At 37.4% G+C, this 21,336-nt stretch overlaps 1 protein-coding gene and 2 pseudogenes across 21 annotated transcripts in view; 2 read left to right on the top strand and 1 right to left on the bottom strand.

Moving 5' to 3' along the window:
* Positions 1-21,336, bottom strand: part of Cyld (CYLD lysine 63 deubiquitinase) — a 55,069-nt gene that overhangs the window by 14,037 nt on the left and 19,696 nt on the right. For 10 of the 21 annotated variants that reach the window (XM_006531416.4, NM_001128170.2, XM_006531414.2 and 7 more), the window contains 9 exons: positions 19,612-19,620; positions 18,514-18,612; positions 14,698-14,811; positions 8,072-8,451; positions 7,089-7,254; positions 6,094-6,235; positions 4,802-4,924; positions 2,936-3,027; positions 2,013-2,079 (listed from right to left, as the gene is read on the bottom strand). In XM_006531416.4, coding sequence (XP_006531479.1) covers positions 2,013-2,079; positions 2,936-3,027; positions 4,802-4,924; positions 6,094-6,235; positions 7,089-7,254; positions 8,072-8,451; positions 14,698-14,811; positions 18,514-18,612; positions 19,612-19,620 — 1,192 coding nt within the window. The remainder of the gene's footprint in view (positions 1-2,012; positions 2,080-2,935; positions 3,028-4,801; positions 4,925-6,093; positions 6,236-7,088; positions 7,255-8,071; positions 8,452-14,697; positions 14,812-18,513; positions 18,613-19,611; positions 19,621-21,336) is intronic. The other 11 variants (XM_030243811.1, XM_030243809.1, NM_001128171.2 and 8 more) reach the window with 3 other exon arrangements.
* Positions 8,868-9,706, top strand: Gm17910 (predicted gene, 17910; annotated as a pseudogene).
* Gm17995 (predicted gene, 17995) lies at positions 16,261-16,834 on the top strand (annotated as a pseudogene).

Below are 21,336 nucleotides of genomic sequence, written 5' to 3'. Positions count from 1 at the left end.
GCTGACCACAAGGGCATGAGAGGAAGAGAGCTAACCCTGATGGTGAAAGCTCTGGTGGGCCAGCCCTTAGGATGTGAAAGCTTCACAGGCTGCAGCACTTGGCAGAGTGGGCCCAGCCCCCTGACTGGGCATCAAGGAGAAGCTGACTCTGGAGGTGTGGGTGTGGCTGAGCAGGCCCCGAGGGCAGGAGCAGGAGAGCTGACCCTCCCTCCTGCTAAAGGCTGCACTGGGTGGCCTGGCCTGGGCAGTGCTGGAGAGCTCATCCCAGTGGTGTGGATAAGTGAGAGGCAGTGTGTTGACGAGCTCAGCTACCACCCAGGTCTAGATCCAGGGCTCTGAGTTGGCCCACCTCAAAATCTATGTCATCTGCAAATGGGACACATGAAAGGGCCAGTCCTGATGATCCAGAGTTGCCGGATCTCTGGGAAACAAAGCAACAACGGGACAACCAGGAGGAGTCCCAATGAGCTCCAATATTGATGGTGTCACGGAAGCCTAGAGTTCATGAACCAGACCAGTGACTCACTTCAATGAACATTTGCAAGTGAAGATGTGAGGACAGAGGGGTACACTGTGGGTCACACTGTCGCAGACAACAGCTTCCACGATGAGATGGTTTCTACGCTTTGTTTTGCTTTGTTTGTTCGTATGGTCTTTTTTGTTTATTTTGGCAGGGGGAGGTTGCAAGGGGCTGGGGAAATGAGCAGGCTTGGGGTGTATGATGTGAAACTCACAAAGAATCAATAGAAAGTTTAAAAAAAAAAAACCTGACGGCATTTTTACCCACTTCATTTTGTAGAAAACTCTAAAATCATTTTCTTGAGTTCCAAAGAAAGGACAATAAGTTGGATTCTGTCAAAATGCAAGTTATTTTGAAAAAAAAAAAACCTAACATGTTTAATTATTTAATCTTTCTCACTAACCAAATCTACCTTTTAGCTTAGTGTAAATCTTTTTTTAACTCTATTTTTAAAAACTTGATTGCTGCCTATTTTTCTTTCCTAGAACATAAAATTTTCAATTTTCTATATGCTTGAAGGAATAAAAAAATGTTACTGACATTTCCATGATTACTTTTTAATTTTTGGCCGGATTATAAACTCTTTTGTTAATTCTCTTTGATTTTCTAGGCACATAGAAAGCTATGGCAGCTCTGACTTGCTGTTAAGTATGTACACTCAATGTCATTTGTTAGAAGCTCCTACGAAGTACCAAACTTTCACTGTGCACTTTCCTTGTTCCCACAAACCAGTTTAGCATTGGTTCAAAGTACATCACTGAGACAGAGGTAAGAGAACTAACTCGGCAGTGTTGGGATCTTAAGGAAGTAGACAGAACAAATATTCCTAACATTTTCAACAGAGAAACCAAGATTGAAATCGAGAGGGGTCTACCACTGCGACCTCTCAAATGACCTGGAAAGTGCTGACATTTAGAATATCTCATTAAGAACTATACCACAGTAAACTCAGGTAATATTTTCAACATGGAGAGAATGAAGAGATCAAGTTACTAAACAGAGAACTAGAGAGCTATTTTAAAGCTAACTGAGCTCTGTAAGTAAGGGGAAGTAAAAAAACCAAAAAACAAAAACAAAAAAAAAAAAAACCCAAAAAACAAAAAAACTACAATGTTCTCAGGTGGTTTTTTTCTTTCTTCCTTTCTTTCGTTCTTTCTTTCTTTCTTTCTTTCTTTCTTCTTTAATTCAATTAGAATAAGATTCTCTTTAAAAGCTTATTAACTGAGCTTCCAAAAATATTCATATTCAATTGCATAAGTAAATAAGTTGTGGGCACATCTTCACTCGGGCTAATTCAAAGGGCAGGTTCACCTTGTGCTCTGCAAGTGTAGCCCAGGGAAAGGGTGGCAGCTAAGGGAACCCACATCTGTCCTTACAATGCTTAACTACACTCAGATAACGCTGAGGAGCAGCAGGGATTTCATTCCTATTGAGGGATGGCAGTGGAAAAGAAGATCTACTGCCCAGTGCTTCTAGACAGCTTGAAAGTTACCTTATTTTTAACAATGGTTCAACCCTTAAAATATCATGAAACAGGATATTTAAGAATTCTTCAGGATCTAGAAGAAAATTAAAAATTCAAATAAATCACAGGCAAAATTTAAAAGGCATTATATTCTTTATGACAAACATTTCTACACTGAACTTAATTCATTCCTTCAAAATTATTTTAATTAAAAGTTTAGTATTTTCAAACTTTCCTAGTAAGGGAAAAACTTTTATTTACAGGTTATAATAAAATGTTACTTTTCCATTTTGTTGTCATGTTGTCCCATTTAGCAGAATATATTCATTCACACATAGTGAGAACATTTTTATGTCTTTTGAAGGATTTCAGTAGACTACCACCTAAAATAAGCCCTATTTTTCCTTCTATTTAAGTAATTATCACGTGTATAAATGTCACAGCTGACTATATTAACCCTGTTAACATACTCAAAGACAGAAGTTGGATCTGAGAAATTGTCCAGTTGTGAGTAGACAGAAACGCTGTCCACCTCTTCCACAGCTCTGTTCAACTAGAAGCGCAGGTGGGGGAGTTGAGTGGCTCAGGACAGCCCTCACCACAGGAGGAGAGGCAACTCCAAATACCACTGCTGGCGGCAGGGACGTTAGTCATCTACTGTAGGGTCAGCCACTTTCTTAATTACTACACATCACAGTCACTTTGGAAGAGAAGAATCACTTCCAATACCAGGAGAAATTTGCATGTCACATAGAAAAAAAATTTTTTTCATTTATTTTTGCAGTGCTAGAAATCAAACCCAGGGTCTCTTGCATACTCTACCACTGAGATATATATCCATAGCCCTCTCAAATAATTTTAAGATTAACCCTTTAAGTAAAACAGACATACTTCAGGATATAATTTAACATATTGTTTAGTAACATAAATTAATAAATTAGAAAAGTCACCTTTTTCTTCAGAGGTAAAACCTGATGCAGCCTCAACTTTTTCAAGTATTTTCCTCAGTTTCATAATCTTTGTGGCACACACATATCCATATCTATATCGATAAAAATGAATTAACAGACACTGGCATAGTGAATTATATGACATATCTTAGTAATCAAATACTTTCATACAATCCTAACATGGGAAGCGCATCAGTAGACTAGGCAGCTGTTTTTAAAGCACAACTGCAGGCTTCTTGCTAAGCTTTAGAAAGTGAAAGACTGAGATCCAGAGTGGCACCTCCAAAATAACACGCACTATACAACTCTAATAGTTCAAAAGTCTTGGAGAATGGTTTTTAATCAATAACATTTGCTTATTATTAAAATACTTATTTTATAAAATAGAATGTCCACATTTTAGAAAAGTCACTTTAATATATAGGATAAGAGATATGAAAAAGGGGAATTGATGATATACTAAAAATCTAAAGTCTGCAATCAAACCAGTCAACATAATTAAGAAATTCTCTTTGTTTGATTATGGAGACTATGGACTTAATGGAGCAAGTCAGAGCCAGCTGAGCACTAATCGTGTACTTGCTTTTTAGAGTCACTAACACTTTAGTCACTCACTTGTTAATAAATACCTATGACTCACGTAAAAATGTTTGCCACTGGGAATACAAAAGGAAAAGATTAAGCAAACAAACAAACAAGCAAAAACCACCAACAAAAAAATCTGCTTTTGGGAACTTGCAATAAAGCAAAATCTGTGTCCAAACAACAGGTGTTAAGTTTGCAGACACCAGAAATATATCTCAAATTTCTGAGCTCAACTGATCTTGCCTTAGTCTCTTGAGCCAGTAAGTGCTGCGATTACAGGTGTATGATATACCACCATGTTCGGCAAGACACATCCTGACCTCACAGGCCATCTGACAATCTCCTGGCATAGAGTGAGTGACAAAGTATGCTAACTACAATTCCGGACTGCTTGAACAAATATGATGCGAAGAATATTAAGCCTATTACAGAAAGGCTTACAGTGTTTTAAAAAGAAGGAAGGCTATAATAATACACCTTGTTATTGATTTGACCTCTGCTGGTAGTACCATTTATATAGTGAAAGAAAAATCTGAGTGGTTAAAATTTGCATAAGACAAAATAATTAATGTGAAAATCAAAGCACATATTTATTTTAAAGGGTAAAATGATTACAGAATTTAGGGAAAACAAGTATCTAAATAGAGAAATTTATTCTTTTACTTTCTTAGTTATGTGACACAGTAGGACATCTAGAATATTCCTTTAATTTACATACTTTGTTATTTTTAAATATATTAAATTAATCTTTATTTTTATTGTTAAGAAAAGTATATAACAAAATTCAAATTGATCATAACTGGCCTTTAAATTGCGTAGTTTGTTCTCTGTCTTCCTGACCTATTAGTTTCATGATCATTGTATGACTTAACTCTTCATCACTTAAACATCTTGTGATGTTAACACACATCACCAACATCACATACCAAAGTCTTCCCATCTTCTGCACATTTACAACTCACCTTAGTAAAGAAGTAGAGGAAGACATAAAAATATTCTTTTAAACAAACACCATATTACTATAATACACCTCATCTGCTTTTAGTACAGTGTTATTACTAACTTGTAATACATGATACCAAATGATTCACATCATTTCATAGACTATAGTTATTACATACACTGAAATAAACAGAAGCAGAAGACTAAAGGTTTTAAAAAGTCAATACTTCATGAAATTTCTATTCATCTTTTTTTACTATATGAGCACACAGCAAGAATTACTACACAAGAAAATAGCAAACAGAATGCAAACTGAAGACAAACACATCTTGTACTTACATTCTCAGAGGATTGACTATCTCTGTCCTCAGTAGCTCCTGAGTCTCACTGTAATACTCTATATCATTCTTCTCTTTGGGTCTAAGTAACACAGTGTCCAGGGCAGAACTAAAAGCAAATAAGCTACAAAACAAAAAGAATATTTTCCTTATGCTAAAAATATATTGATATTTGAGAAAATTCTTAAAGGAGTCAGAAGAGAAAGAGGAACAATGCATAGGAGAGCAATGCATAAGAATTCATGTGTCAAGACAGCAGAGGCCTGTGTTCAGCCATTAGTGTGCCCACAGACCCTGAAGTTCCAGACCACAAACACAGGGTAAAGACATGCAAGAGAATGTTTTGAAAAAAGCTTGCTTACATAGTCAAGAAGAGCCTGGAAATCAGCCCGCCCTCTCTGTCCTTCCTTCTTCCCTCCCCCCTTCTTCACTTCCTCCCTCTCTCCCTCCCCCTCCTCTCATTCCCCCTCTCTCTCACACACAGACAACATGGGGAAAAAGTTGGAGGCCACTAGTTAGGACAAATACATCTTGCTCTCCTGAGACATGTGCTTCTATAAAATAACTTGTGAGTGACTAGCAGCAGAAACTTACTGGTATCAAAGAATATAACATTTGGCTTAAACAGATTTTTATCAGGAAATCTAAAGAATATTATAGCAATACTACAAGGTTTGTTTAATCAAAAGTATTACACCAACAAAAAGACCCCCAGCCTTTATTCTGTTCTCTGCTTTTGAAATCCTACCATCCCTGCTAACCACCTCGCTCTTGTGCACAGTTTACAGAGCAGAGCTGGCAGAGCCTCTTAGTTTAACTGCAGTGCACAATCCTTAAGGCCACAGATTCATGGTTCAATCTTCAGAGTTTAATGTTCCCTGTATTATTCACTCCACTTTAGGAAAGTCGACACAAAGGATGGCAACAGTGATCCCATGGGAAATAATTTTTAATATAAAGAATTTCCATGATCACATTGATATACTAAAGTATACACATACAATGCCAACAGTTTACTGCCAGTTACTTGGTTCATTCAAGTGCAGTCTACTACATTGGAAGCAGATGCCTTCATCACATCTGTTCACGAACTAGCTTTTAAAATCTATATAAATAAGATATAAAATTTGTTAACTGTCAAGGACCAAATCTTATGACCTTTCTTAACTCCCAGTCAGTTTCTCTACTCAAAGGCACCTCCTTTCAGATACACACACACACACACACACACACACACACACACACGTCCCAATAAGGCACTATCTACAGTTACTGCAGAAAATGTGTACTTACCAGAATAAAGTTGAGTCTAAGTAACAAGAATTGTAATGGCCCTGGATGCCTTTCTTCTTTCCAATCATTATCTCTAAACCTTCCTTTTCCATTTTAGGTGGAGTATTTTCTTCTACTACTTCACTTAAATAGCCCCCAAATGCTGAAAAGATAAAAAATGAAAATAATTATTTTAAACCATGATAGTATATATTCATATGCACTCCATGTAAATATGTCATCATTTAAAATACATTTTGACATCCTGTGCAAATTTTTTCAACCTTTAGTTAACTGTTAGTTATCTGGGCTTATAAAAATGCTATTATTCACTTTCAACATTGCTTCCTTCAGATAGAACTTAGAAAATTAAGTCAATTAAGCACCTGTCAAATAAATACTTTGTTACTTGTCCAAAATGTTCCATTTTCAAGTGTGAAAAGAAATCAAAAATTTCAAAATTACTCTTCAACATTTAGAAAAATGTTTTTCATCAAGATGGTTTCCCTATTTACCCCTGCTTGACTCTCACTATTGTCCAGAACTGAGAAAGGCCAGCGTCAGAAAGCTGAAGACAAGTGGTGACAAGAGCCATCCGCCACCTGTCAAACTGATTATGTCCTCAGACTGTATCAGATTTCTTCATAGAATACCCTGAATGAGGTGCTTAAATAAGATGGTGAGGGGGACATTAATACTAAAGAGACCACATTTTCATTTCTACTACCCATATTGCCAAAAATAAAATGTCTATAATCACTACAAGAGAAGAAAAAAACCAAACCATTGCTTTTCCTTCTTTAGATCCTAAACACTTTTCCTGACTGTAAAGACACTTTTTTAATGTATCTCCTCTTAGGACAACTTTCTTATGCACCATGTTACAATCTTTAACAACTTAGAAACTTGATGAGCATTGGCAAGAAAATCATTTAAACACTGTTATCCTGAGATACTGAGAAGCAGCATGAGACAGTCATTCCAGCTGGGTAAATAAATTAAAAGTATCCAAGTACCTAAAGAGTTACACCTTTCAATTTGATTGGAAACAGGCTGCAAGGATGCAAACCTAGAGTCCGGTCTGCAGCTCTTCAGTTTCACAAACAGTGCCTTCTTCAGGGCACACGTGAAATACCGCGTGCCCCTGAAAGTTCCATCTGTACAGCCTGCGCATTCATCTTCCTGAAAAAGAAAGTCTTCTTCGGTATGTGTTACACTGCACCTTGCAGAAGGAGTGGGGAAGAACTTAACACTTTGTCTGAATTCCTTCATCAAATCTGTGCTGAATAGAAGAGCATCAAGAAAAGGGACTGACTAGCTGACGAGGTAGTGGTTTAAGAAGACAATTCTTTAGCCCACCAGGAAGTACTTCATGCATTTCCTTGGCTTACTGATTTGCCCTGAGCCATTTCAAAAGTATTAAGATCAAGGGGCGGGGGAAGGTAGATTAATTTATCTAGTTCCTCACCATCAAGATAACAAATGAAAAAAATTAATCAAAAAGCACATTAAGGTAAAAGCTAAGTTTATTCAAGTTCCTCATTCATAATTATGAAATATCACACTATATTCTTTTCTAATATCCAAAGGGAAAACCTCTTCTACCAAAGACCTCTGAACATGATGATTAATTGTAAAGCCAATCATATCAGAGGAGGCTGAGGAGTAAGAAGAAAAACTGATAATTGCTTTGTTAGGTGCATTATACTTAATATAAGGAAGCTAAATAGTCTAGCCTAAAAATTCCTCTACTCCTTGATTACAGACAAAGAAACACGAGGAAAAAATGAGCCAGAAGTTTAAGGAATGGCAAAGGGTGAATGAAGCTAGGCCATACAGTAAGAATATTTTCTCTATTACTGGAAATACACATACATGCACGCACACATACACACACACACACACATGATGATTTTCTAGGAAATTATCTAATAGGGGGAAATCTAGACAAAACCTCATGCAGGAAAAGAGTTGTAGATTTTTGGCCAAATTAAATTACCAGTTCCAGTCCAGCTAGCACGTCACTGAGCCCTGGTGGCTGGCCAATCCAACGGATAACCCCATAGAACGGGGGGTTCTCTTTTACTTCAGCCAGTGAGCCCACCTCTAGCCCGTGTGCATTCCCAGAAGAGATGGGCAAGGGTGGACTCTCCTGGACAGGTGTGCTGTTCAGCTCCCCCATCACAGACTGCACTGACAGAGAGAGTGGACTATGAGCCATGCTGCCATTAGTATTGGGCATCTTTGTCAGGCTGAAGGGTAAGGAGTGGAATCTGTTCTCGCTAGACAAGGAGTTCATGGAAGGAGGCTGCGGTGGAGGAGATGAATGTCCGAAGTCCGAAGACATCTCTGTAAGTGACTTTGCAGGGTCTTCTGCAACTATGAAAAATTGTTCTTAATTAGAAAAAGTTGTTCAAGAACATTAAATATGCTTGTATCTCTAAAAACAATAAAAAGATCTAGTCTAACTGAGCACATGATCCCTTTGCAAGTATGCTCACAGTACTACAAACCTACTGACTAAATAACGTCTGTCCTTGTTTCTCTTCTTCATCTCCAAACTTTTCTGTCTCAGTCACCTGGCACCAGTTGTTCATCTATGTCTGGTCAGTACCACATAGGTTAATACTCTCTAAGCTAGAAATCTGTGTGAACAAATATAAAGAAAAATTAAGTAGCAACTCTAAATAACTCATGGATCAAAGAAAAAATAAGTTAAGTTTTAAAGATAAAATAAAATAAAAGCCCTGCTGTGATTCTGTCCTGTGTGTCACAGTTTCTTCTGTCTTCCATCTATTGAAGACTCGATGGACATGGACATGAGCCCCCTTAGGCCTCAGAACTACCTTTCAGTTGTGAACTAAAGGCTGACAAAGATCATCATTTTAAAGTGGATAATGATGAAAATAAGTACCAGTTATTATTAAGAATGGTCAGTTTAGAAACAGGGGCAAAAGCTGAATTATAAGCCTTTGTAAGGGCAGAAGCAATGAACTAACATGAAGGCAGTTTCAGTAACACTGACAATTGTGAAAATGTCTGTACAACCAATAGTTTCCATTAGGGACTTTGAAATTTCACCACTTGTGGTCTTAATGCTGAAGTATCAGAGCCTGTGCACAATAGTGAACAGCACCTAGTAGCTGTAGAGGAATATACAGTCAGAAGACAAACATGAGGATGAGGAGGATATAAAACTCTTAAATATGTCTAGAAAGCAATCTGACCCTAGAGATGTAACAAGGTTCCACAGAAAAAAAGCAAAACTTGATAAAGATGCTTAGGATGATGACAATGATGATTTTGATGAGCAAGAAACTGAAGAAAAATACTAGTGAATAAATCTGTACAATATCCCCCAGCAAAAAAAGCACAAAAATCAAACAAAAATGGAAGGGACGTAAAACCATAAACACTAAGATCAAAGGGTCAGGTTCTTCAAACAATAGGGAAAAAGATCCTAAAACACCAAAAGAACCTCGTTCCATAGAAAACATTAAGGCACAATTGCAGCAAGTATGAAAAAGGTGGTTTCTTCCCAAAATGGAAGCCAAGCTCATTAATCATGGGGAAGAACTGCTTCTGGAAGACTGCCTGGGGGACTCGAGGTCTCTGGCAGTGGTGGATGTCTCTTTAAGAAAGTGGTTTAAACCATTTGAAATAGTCAGTCTTACTTCATTTCTTTAACAGTTGATATCTGGCTGTTCTTTTTACAATGTAAAGTGAGAACTTTGCCTACTGTGTTTGATAAATGCTGTCCAGGTTCAATTGCCAAGAATGTGTTGTCTAACGTGCCTGTTTAGTTTTCAAGAATAGAACTCCACCCTTTACTTGGTTTAAGTAGGATAGGACATAGTCATAGTGGTAGTCAGATGTAGAAATGGTAGGAAGATAAAAATACACGTGTGAAATGAACTCAGTATTCTAATAAAGTTAAAAAAAGAGAGAGAGGAAAAAGAAACCAAAGAATAAAAAATATATGTGAAACACAGATATATAGTGTTTATTAAAAATTATTGACAGCTTAGTTTAGAAAAAACAAAAAAGCTAAGTATTAATTAACTCATATAGACTTGGTTTTTCAGAAAGACAAAACAAACAGAAAACAAAACATTAATGAAAGAGAAAAAAAAGAATAAAGAAGCTTAAGCCAAAGTGAACCCCAAAGAAGTAACTCAAGAAAACAAACTTAAAGATTAAAAACAATACCCAAAAGTTGCTTCCTTAAGTGACTAATGTAGCTGACAGGCACACACTGCTTCTCAGAAGGAAAGAATGACCATTTTAATGTTGTTGAGCTAATCAATAATACATATGTTTAAACATCTGGGGCTAGAAAGATGGCTCAGCATTTAAGAATGCTTATGGCTCTTTCAGAGAACCTGGTTTTGGTTCCTAGCACCCACATGGTAGCTTGCAATCCAGGCATGTGTAAGGCTCTAAGTTCGGTTCCTGGCATGACAAAACAAAAACAAAACAATGAAAAAAACCAATAAACCAGGATCTTATTCATACTCTGCAAACATCAGTTCCAGGTAGCGTATAAAACAATGTGTCTGGCAAACTACACATGTCTAGAATACAACATAGAAGAACGCTCTTTATGACTTCAAGGAAGAGAGCAATTACATATAAGCATATAAGCCTGTAAGGGGAGATGACAACTATCATCTGGTTAAAACTAAGAACTTGTTCATGAAAAGAGGTTGTAACTGTGAGTGGCCTTGAGCTAAAGGAGAGAATACTTGCAAATCTACTTTTCTCAGAAGGTAAGAATATCAATAGGATCAAGAAAAAAAAATAAATGAAAGATCTGAAAAGGTAATTCACAGAAGAACTAATAAACCAGTGAGAAGATCTTTGCCCACACTAATAAACAGGTTAAGTGAAAACACAAACCAACACAAGATGTCATTTAAAACCTATGGGTCTTACACACTATTCTTATCCTTAATTAAGAGACTCTTTATAGAGTAAGCAGGGGTGAATATAGAGACTCAGAATGTACAATTATTGAGTGTTTGCCTTAAACAGGATACTTATACAACTTCTCTAAAGCTCGAGGAATACTGCGGAAGAGGGAATGGAAAGAATGAAAGAACTGGAAGATAAGAAAATGATGTAATTTTTAAATTTTTTTAATTTTTGAAGCAGGGTACCTCTAACCCAGGCTATCCTCCAAGTTTGTGTGTAGTCAAAGCTATCCTTGAACTCCGGATCCTCCTGCCTCTATCTCCCAAATTCTAAAATTATAGATATGTATCACCATATCCAGTTTTCATCTAAGTTTTTTACGACCAATATTATTTCATAAAGCTATTGAACACTACATCAGGTTCAAGTAGCTCAAGAAGTTATGAATATACCAGCTGTGGGAGTTTGAATGAGAATGGCCCCCACAGGTTCATATGCTTAAATGCTTAGTCACCACAGAGTCCTGGGTTTGAGAAGGATTAGAGAGATTAAGAGGTATGGCCTTACTGGAGGAGATGTATCACTAGGGGTGGGCTTTTGAGGTTTCAAAAGGCCAGGCCAGGCCCAGTCTCTTTTTCTCTGCTGCCTACAGATCAAGAGTAAAGCTCTCAGCTACTGTTCCAGTGCCATGACTGTTTCCCACCATGACGATCATGGAGTAACCCTCTAAAACCATAAGCAAGCCCCCAATTAAATATTTTATAAGAATTGCCTTGGTCCTAGTGTCTCTTTCATAGTAACAGAACAGTAAAGTAAATAAGATACTAGTACAGTACAAAATGTATATTAATGAAAAGATGAAAAGATTTATGTAGCATAAATTGGAAGAATCAGCATTGTCTAGATTATGAAAGCCTCTATTTCCATTAGCTCCTTTTTCTTAGAAATCAATCAGCACCTTGGAGAGCATTTGTGACCTGCTGGGAATGACAGGGCATGATCAGGCTTCCTCAGTCATCCTAATTGGTCTCCATGCACATCCAGAGACCAGTAGTATTTGTAGAGGCCAAAAGTTCCTACCAGGTACTCTCCAGAAGTTAGAAAAGTAAGAATTTGTAGTACAGACCAAGTCCTAACAAAAGTAACCCACCAGGAGACAGGCCCTCTTAAAGGAACACCATTTAGACACACGTCCTGCCTTGTAGGCAAAGGGGAGTTCTTGAGGGAGGCAGGTCATGCTGCCTACACTCACAAACTCCACCCAGTGCAGGAATCAGATGTGGAGAATACCCACTCAAGTCACTTTCTGTACAAGTACATATGTAACCTATGTTATACAATTGCAGATTTTTACTGTGTGTTTTAGCTTATAACTGAAACCATGTGATGCATAATGTAGTCATCATAGAGACTTACAACACTATAAATTCACATTTTCATTTAGTTTACCAAACCTACTGAATATAAAGCACTACAGAAGCACTAGGAACTTACAGAAAAGACAGGCGAGTATCCACGGGACATTTAACCTAACCTAAGAGAGTAGGCAAGAACAAGGAAGGCTTCTGAACAAACAAAAGCTTCAGTTTAAGAGGTAAATAGCAGTCAGCCAGACCATTAAACTGGAGGAACTAGTCCAGACAATTAATCATATGCACAAAAGGGTAGAAAGTGGGGCAGACATAGACAGAAAAACAGACAGAGACACACATACACATGCATGTGTACGCACACGTGTGTGCACACACACACACTCACAAAGAAACCCAAGCATCTTGCCCTATGTCAGTTACTACACTCTACATGCTAGCACATCCCAGTTGAGCCTCAGATGACTTCTTCCCATGACAGAACTGACTGGGGTTATCAATGACTTCCAGAGTCAGCATCAAATGAGCTTTATGTGGGTCTCACTTCATGTGCTCTCTCTGAGAATTCACTTACTCAACGCACTCCTGACCAATGGGCTCTTGGTTTTACCCAAAGCTCCACGGTCACTTTTCCTTAGACTCCATTAAGACTCATCTTCCTTCCATCCCAGCTATTAAGTTCTTCAACATTTCAATCACTGCCCCTTCTCCTCACTGTTAATCAAAGAACTTTAATCCCCCTGTGTGAAGACAACTTACAAATGTATTTCTCTAGCTCTTATCTCTCGTCCAAGCTTTAAACCTAGACATCCAACCAAGCCTGTTTAAGAATTTACCTCTGGGAAGCTTAAAGGACCCCTCAAATGAATCATATTCAAAATCAAATTCACCACCTACTTCCTGCCATCTAAGTACATGATCCAGAAAACTAGGGGTTACCACTGATATGCCTTTCTTCTTCAACTCTTATATTCAATCTAGCTATAGCTCCCTTCAATCCAACTCTCAATATCCCTTTATATCAAATTACTTCTATCTCTCCCCCAAATCTAATCTCAGAAATTATAATCAGTTACTGTAAAAACCTTCAATGGTGTCTACTTACTACATTCACTTTGAGTCTACTGTCTGTCCTGTACCACAATGCTGTTTGCAAAAGACAAACTTGGATGTACCACTCTTTACTAAAATTTTTTCAGTGTTTCTCCACTTTCTTTCAGAGAAGTATAGCTAGGAGATTATGTGTGACCTGGTCCCATTGACTGTTCCCTTTTCTCCTCTGGATCTTTCTAGTCTTCTAGGCTCTATTCTTCTCAGAGGGCTTTATATATACTATTTCCATGACCTAACTTGTGATATTACTCCCTCTGAATCATTTCTCTAGTGCCCAAGTCAGTTTTCTGTCAGCTTGATACAAGCAGTGTTATTCGGGAAGAGGAACCTCTGTTGAACAAATGACTCCATTAGATTGCCTGTAGGTTAAGTCTATAGGGTCTTTTCTTGATTAATGATGAATGGTGAATTTTGGAAGGCCCAGTCCACTGTGGTCAGTGCCACCCTAGAACACATAGTCCTGAGTTGTATAAGAAAGCAGACAGAACAAGTCATTAGAAACAAGCTAGTAAGTAGCGTTCTTTCATGGCCTCTGCTTCAGTTCCTACCTCTAGGTTCCTGCTTTGAGTTCCTGCCCTGACTTCCCTCAGTAATGAACTATTCCCTGAAAACATAAGATGAGATAACCCTTTTCCTCCCCCTGTTGCCTTTGGTAAGTGTTTTATCACAGCACTGAGACACCTGGTAAACATGGGTTGCCCTGTGACCTCTCTAGCAGCCTCACAGCACCAAGTCCTGTCACAGCTCCCATCAACATTGCAATTCCAATTATTTGTGTCTGATGGATTTCTATAATAATAAATGGACTACAACTTCAAACAGGGTTAGGGCTATATCTTTGTCATAGTAACCTGTGACTGTCTCAATAACTACTTGCTGAACAGATGAAGGAAATAAAGAAAATGATGTCTTAAGAAGGGAAGGTGGTATGTTTTAAAGGAAGTAAAATAGGACAGTCGTTAAATGAGTCATTTCATTTCTAGAAAACTTTGATCCTAAGCACATGAGTTAAGAGATAAGAACAGACTACTAACACATTTCAAATGGATTGTAACCCTCAAAGCAGAGCAGTTCAAACTACATTTAATATTTCAGTTTAGCAATATTAGCATGTCAGCAATGGTCTACTCACTGGTTCCAAAAATTACAAATATTGATGAAAAGGCCATTTTCCCTTACACACTAAACAGAGAGGATCATTATAAAGAGTACTAAAGTTATAGATTACCTTCATCAATGTACCATGGATTTTTGGACTTGGATTGTTGTGAGTCAACAGATGACCCATTTAAGGTATAAAATAATTCAGATCTGTTTCTACTTCCAGGGTCTGAGGTAGATCCTGTGGAAAAAGAAAAATTCCTTTTTAAAAAAAGGTCAAAATGGTGTAAAAGAGATTTTTATAATATGAATATTGTGTACCAGCTGCTGTACAGATAACAGACATATACAATGTACTTTATTGTTGTCTTCAGCTTTAGAAGTTTGGTAATTGGTCAATACAAGCAAATGGGAACAAGCTAAAGCCTGCTTACTTTTATATTAAAACTCTAATCATTCCATAGGCAGTAGTGGCACACACCTTTAATTAGCATTAGGGAGAGAGAGGAAGAGGGATCTGAGTTCAAGACCAGCCTGGTCTACAGACCAAGTTCCAGGACCCCCAGAACTACACAGAGAAGTCTCATGTCAAGAAAAAAAAAATCATTCCATGTAGTCTATTTCTCAATGTTAAAATTACCTCCTCTCATTTCATTTGATCAAACTACTGACTCACACATTTAACCTGTTACAGTCATACCATATAACAGTGACTCTCAATCTTCCTAATACCGGGACCCCCCAACCATAAAGTTAGTTTTGTTCCTACTTTATAACTGTACTTTCGCTGTTATGAATCTAATGTCTGTGCTCTCTAATGGTCTAAGGCAATTCCTGTGAAAGGACATTTGACCCCCAAAGGGATCAGAACCCATGGGGTGAGAACTGCTGTGATATAAAGACATTTCAGTCTACAAAAGAACAAATGTGCAGCAGTGTTACAGAGCCTACATATGCACACAGTTCTCTTACAAAGGTGTGTGTAAGTGCGTTCTCTGGGAGTCACAGAAAAACACAACTGCCTAATGATGTACTGCTCAGAGTGCATCCCATGTGATTATAATTTCCCTTTGTAATCTTCAAATGCTATAATCAAACTGAAATTAAGAATAAAAAAATTTAGCTGGGCATGGTGGCACACACCTTTAATCCCAGCACTGGGGAGGCAGAGGCAGGCGGATTTCTGAGTTCAAGTCCAGCCTGGTCTACAGAGTGAGTTCCAGGAGCCAGGGCTATACAGAGAAACCCTGTCTTGAAAAAAACAAAACAAAACAAAACAATTCAGGTTTAGGCGAGGTGTGTGGTAGTAGAGTCCTGGTTTAGTTTGTGTAAGGTGCTAAGCTTGATCCCAGGATCACCTTTCCCCCAAAAGAAAATCAAAACAAAATAAAACAAAACAAAAGGAACATAACTTCAGTGTCTGGAGCTATGCCTGAGTGATGAAGGACTTTCCTCACCACATATAAGGCTCTGTTGACTTTGACTACAAACATTACAAAAAATAATAACTTAATTTTTTTTTACATTTACTATTTAAACATCTTAGAATTTTACCAGTAAAATTTCTTGTTTTTTATAGTTTCAGGGGAAGGACTTTTGGAGGACCTCTGGGGCAGCCAGTAGATGGTCCTAGCAGTGATGCCCGTGACCCGAGTGACTGGTGGCACCTTCCTCCCCTCAGGTGGAGGCCATGTTAAGCTTGAATGCCAAGACTGTGAAGCCCAATGGTAGAAGCCCAGTGAGTTTGAATCTTCCATCTCTCAGGCACTGCTCCAGCTGGAGATGAACTCAGATCTCAAGACATAGCAGCAGGAACTCAACATGACCAAGGAAATTGAAGTTGGAGGTCCAAAAGCTATATTAATTTTTTTTTTTACCAGTTCCTCAGCTGAAATCCTTCCAGAAAATCCAAGTCCAGCTACTTTGTGAAATGGAGAAAAGGTTCAGTGGGAAGCAAGTAGTCTGCATTGCTGGGGGAGGACTCTGCCCAAGCCAACAAGGAAAAACTGTACAAAAACACAGTGAAGGCACCCAGAGGCTGCAACCTGATGACAGTGCACTATGCCATCCTTGAGGGCTTGATCTTCACACATGAGACTATGGGTAAGAAGATAGTGTAAAGCTGGATGAGCAGCTGGCTCAGAAAGGGCCACTGAGACAAAGAACAGCAGAACAATGTGCAACACAGGGCCACAACATTGTCTGCTGTGGATAAGAAGCTCACAGGCAAGGATGTTAATTCTGAATTCCCAGAGTTTCAATTTTAAAGAAAAAAAGTAAACTTGCCATTCATAGTAATAAACATATAAATGAATAAATAAAATTTCGTAATTTTCTCATGTCTGAAAAAAATGAAGCACCATAATTTCTCACACTTTAGATTATAGGACAAATCATACTAGAGATTAATTATGTGGTCTTAAAAACTCTATTTAATGCAAGTTAAATTCTAAACTGCTAAGTAAAATTTTATTTCTCTACCAGAATCTTCCTCTGTTACATGTAGAGATCACACAACTCTTTTTCTATTAGCTTCCACATATCTCATAGGTTTATAGCAATGGTTCTCAACCTGTGGTCATTCAACTTGGGAGATTACATACTAGATATTCATTACAATTCTTAACAATAGCAAAATTACAGTTTGAAAGTAGCAACAAAGCAATTTTATGGTTTAGGGTCTCCATAACACAAGGAACTGTATTAAAGTGTCACAGTATTAGTATTAGGAAGTTTGAGGACCACTGGTTTATAGGGTGATGGTTAAATCAGAAGAAAGTAGACCTGCATTACAAACAGGTACAAGACACTTCCCTGCCTCAGTCTTAGATATACAAAGACACACCTCATTGGTGATCAGTGCGAATTCCTCAACCTATACTGAAGCCAACTGCTTTTCAATTTAAAGTAAAAAGCTCTGCACTTCACAGTTTAACTCATACTTCATGCAGTACACCTGTAGCCAGCTACTTGGAAAGCTAGGATAGAGGAATCACCAGAGTCCAGAAGCTTAAATTCAACATAGGAAACTTACCAAGGCCCTCATCCCCAAATAAGAAACCTATAGCTTTTTTATGTTTGAGAGTAGGTGATCTTATGGAGTGTTTTCTGTGTGTATGACATGTAGGTATGTGTATGAAAAGGTATGTGTGCATGTGTGTGCTAGTCCTCAAGAGCTTATTGTGTTTTGTTTTCTTTAAAGAATGCCTCCACTGACCTGAGAGTTGCCAATTAAAATAGGCAGGCAGCTGATAGTGATAGCTAAGAAATCTCAGGAATCTCCTTGTCTCCATGTCCCCAGTGTTCTGTCAAAAGGAGACAATAATTCCTCAAACTCCAAAAGGCTGTCCTAGGCTATAGAAGGATTTCTGCTAGTTAGATAAAAGCCAGCATTCCTCAGGAACTTCTGAAGCTGGTTCCTCTCTACCAAAGGAGCCATTTCCATAATCACTGGTAGAAGGGACAAATGGTTCTCTGTAGTGTCTATTAGCACACCAGAGTGCATGCTGGCCTCCAGGCTCCCTCGGCATCCTAAGTATCTGTGAAACACTTCACAGCCCATGCTCCTCTCACCTCCTCCTCTACCCTAACTCTCTCCAGCTCATGGGCTTCCCTACTCCCAGCCACCCATTTGTTCCCTATATAAAGGCAAGAGTTTCCCTTGCCCCCACAATTCTTGCTTCTCTTGCAAATGGCCCTGATCATGTCCAGTCTGCTTCCTTTTCTTTCTGCTCTGGACTCTTTCAGCTGCAAAAACCTCCCCTGACAATTCATGGGGTGGCCATTTAGTTTCTTTACTGCACCCTCACAATCATGTACATAAAACTTTAGTTTACATAAAATGCTTGAGTTACACACACACAACACACACACAAATACTATATAGATTATTTAACATTTGGAAAATCAGATATCATGTAAACTATCAAGAATAGCTCCATACCTGTAACCTTTGGTTTATTATGACTAGATGAACCTTTGTCACCTACACCTCTTGACATAAAGGCAAGTTTGGGAGGCCTCCTTTCCTGTGTCACGCTATCTGAAACAGCAAACACACTTTTTAATATAAACATAAATTCATGTAGAAGAGAAATAGTTTAGCAATCAATGACAAGAGCATAAACAAAACAAAACAATCCTTTCCAACAAAAAAGAATAATCTTTATAGTCATGCAGATTCTCTTTAAAGACTCAAAAACACTGCAAAGTAATTTCTCACGGAAAAGAACATCAGCACTGTTCTTTTGTAAATCCTTCCAAATGCTTTAACTTTTGAAAAGCTAGTCAGAGGAAGTCGATTCTGTTTGATTTTTAAAAAAGCTATAAAGAAAACTTTACATAAAGAAAACCTTACATAAAGAAAACCTTATTCATAGTTTTTGCTGCATTTTCCAGATCAGCAAGCCCAGCACAACCCTCCATATTACAGTGTTTTACACTCAAGCATTTACAAAAGGTGCTGAGATAAAGATGGACCATTTATTTACTGCAAAAATCAGAATCTTTACACGCCGACATGCCTAAAGAATCTCTAAATGATGTGGCACTAAATGTATTTGATAAAACCTTTTGTGCCATTCTAGTGAGAATCTCAGATTAATTTATTTCACAGAGATAGCTTGATAACAGTCTGTTTAGGAGACAGATCAGGATTAGGAATGCTCTGAGGAGTAAATATGCTTCCACTTTTAACACAAACACATTAAAAATAACAGATGTGTATACAAACACATGAAAACAAGAAAAACACAGATTTATGCACAGATCAATAATGCAGAAAGCCAGAGACGCACAATAGTAATTTTTTTTTTTTTTTTTTAAGAAAGCAACCTAAGTTTCATTCCAAAGTACAGACACAAAAAGGTTTGGCAAACTTCTTTAGATGCAAAGGTATTTCTAAACCTTAAAACAATGTCAGAATTCATATGACACTTATAAACACGGACCAAATAAACATAAGGGAGTTAGGTGAAAGGTTCCCCCTTAGGAAGTCCAACAGCACATCCATGAAGTGCAGCACAATGCTGAGGAGCCATACCTGATAAAGCTGTTATCAGCAAAAAACGGGATCACCCACAGTGGAATTTTGAGGACAGAAAGGAAAAATAGGAAATTTTTTTATATTTAAAATACAGAAAAGGACATTTAAAATGAAAAAGGGAGTCACACTGAATTAAGTAAATATAAATAATGCTTGATATCTTTTTCCATGGTTGGAGGAAGAGGGAAATATATTATTAAATATATATTAAATTATATATATCTTAAACATCTCAAAATACAATCAAATGAAATACTGGAATATCATTTCAATTAAAAAATTATACTGGATGACCATAATTTTAACAAATAATATAATAAAAGAAATACTAAAAGTGCCTTTATGACATTACCATTCAGGTATCTGTAAATATCATCTATGAGAGTTTTTATAGGAAAAAATAACTCTTTGTCACTGGAGAAATGCCCAAGTCATAGCATATAAACTGACTAAAGACAACTATGCCCACTGTCAACTATAACTAAAAGTATGTAACTCTATTAAAAAGAGATGTTTGTAATCCAACATATATATACATATTAGGCTTAATGGCTTAAATCTGAAGAAAACTTAAATATGATATGGTTGACAGGGTGAGGAATAAATTTAGCAGACAATTTTCTTAAGATTGAAATTATCATGATTAAAGATATTCAAGGATATAAGTCCACTCAAAAGCACACCAAAATGCACACAGTAGCCCTATTCATAATAACTAATGGCTAAAACCAATCTATTCTATAGAACAAATAAACATTGAGGTATATAAAATTGTGAACTGAAGATAAAGGTCTGTGGTAGATCACTTGCCAACATACCCAAAGCCCTGGGTTCAACCCTGCACCACAAGAAAACAACAGATAGAGTTCACTAAAAATGTGGTCTACTAATACACCTTACTACTACATAACAATAAAATGGAGCAAACCACCGCTACACACAAGAACACTGCTGAGCAAACGAAACTAGACCTCAAGTATACACAGTATACACACAGCAGGACTGCATTCAAAGTGATAAAACTAGGAATTTAATCATTACTCTTTTTGGTCTGTAAGGAAAAAAAAAGAGTATTTTTGGAGATTCTTGGGCAAAAATCCTAACAATAAAAGAGTGAACAAATTACTCAAACAGAAGGTCTATAAATTTGAATAGCCCACTAAATTAAGAGGGGTTGTTTAAATGATGTATTGTTCAACATCCTCTATCATGGTACACAATTCAAACCCAAATGAGGATTTAACATGTAACAAAAATGAATGAGGGTATTATAAAAGCCTCATGTGCAGGCATGCTATGTACAGCAATTATCTAAAAAAATCTCTGTAAGTTTAGATGACTAATCAAAATATTTTAGATAACTGTATATAATAACTGTATCTGTAAGGAACCTTACAGGTAACATCAGAATTGCCTTCTGAGCTCTGGTTCTTCAAACCATCCTTGGGCTCTAACTGTCTCTCATGGCCAAAAGTCCCCCCTATATAGAAGAAATTACAGAATAGGCAAACTTGGAGAAACAGAAAGCAGCTACACAGTTGCCAAGGTCTGGAGAGAAGCTGCTATTGGGAGTGAGTAACAGGGTTTCATTCTGGGATGATAAAAAGTCCTGGAGCTACACAACAGCAATAGATGTATGACATTCTAAATACACTTAATATTGATGGATTATATTTTAGTAGAGTAATGTAGTGGTACATGAATTACATTTCATGTTTTAAA

The sequence above is a fragment of the Mus musculus genome, chromosome 8 (genome assembly GCF_000001635.26).
Source record: "Mus musculus strain C57BL/6J chromosome 8, GRCm38.p6 C57BL/6J".
Taxonomy (NCBI): domain Eukaryota; kingdom Metazoa; phylum Chordata; class Mammalia; order Rodentia; family Muridae; genus Mus; species Mus musculus.
The sequence above is the reverse complement of the archived record's forward strand: the minus strand, read 5'-3'. Positions and strand labels throughout refer to the sequence as shown.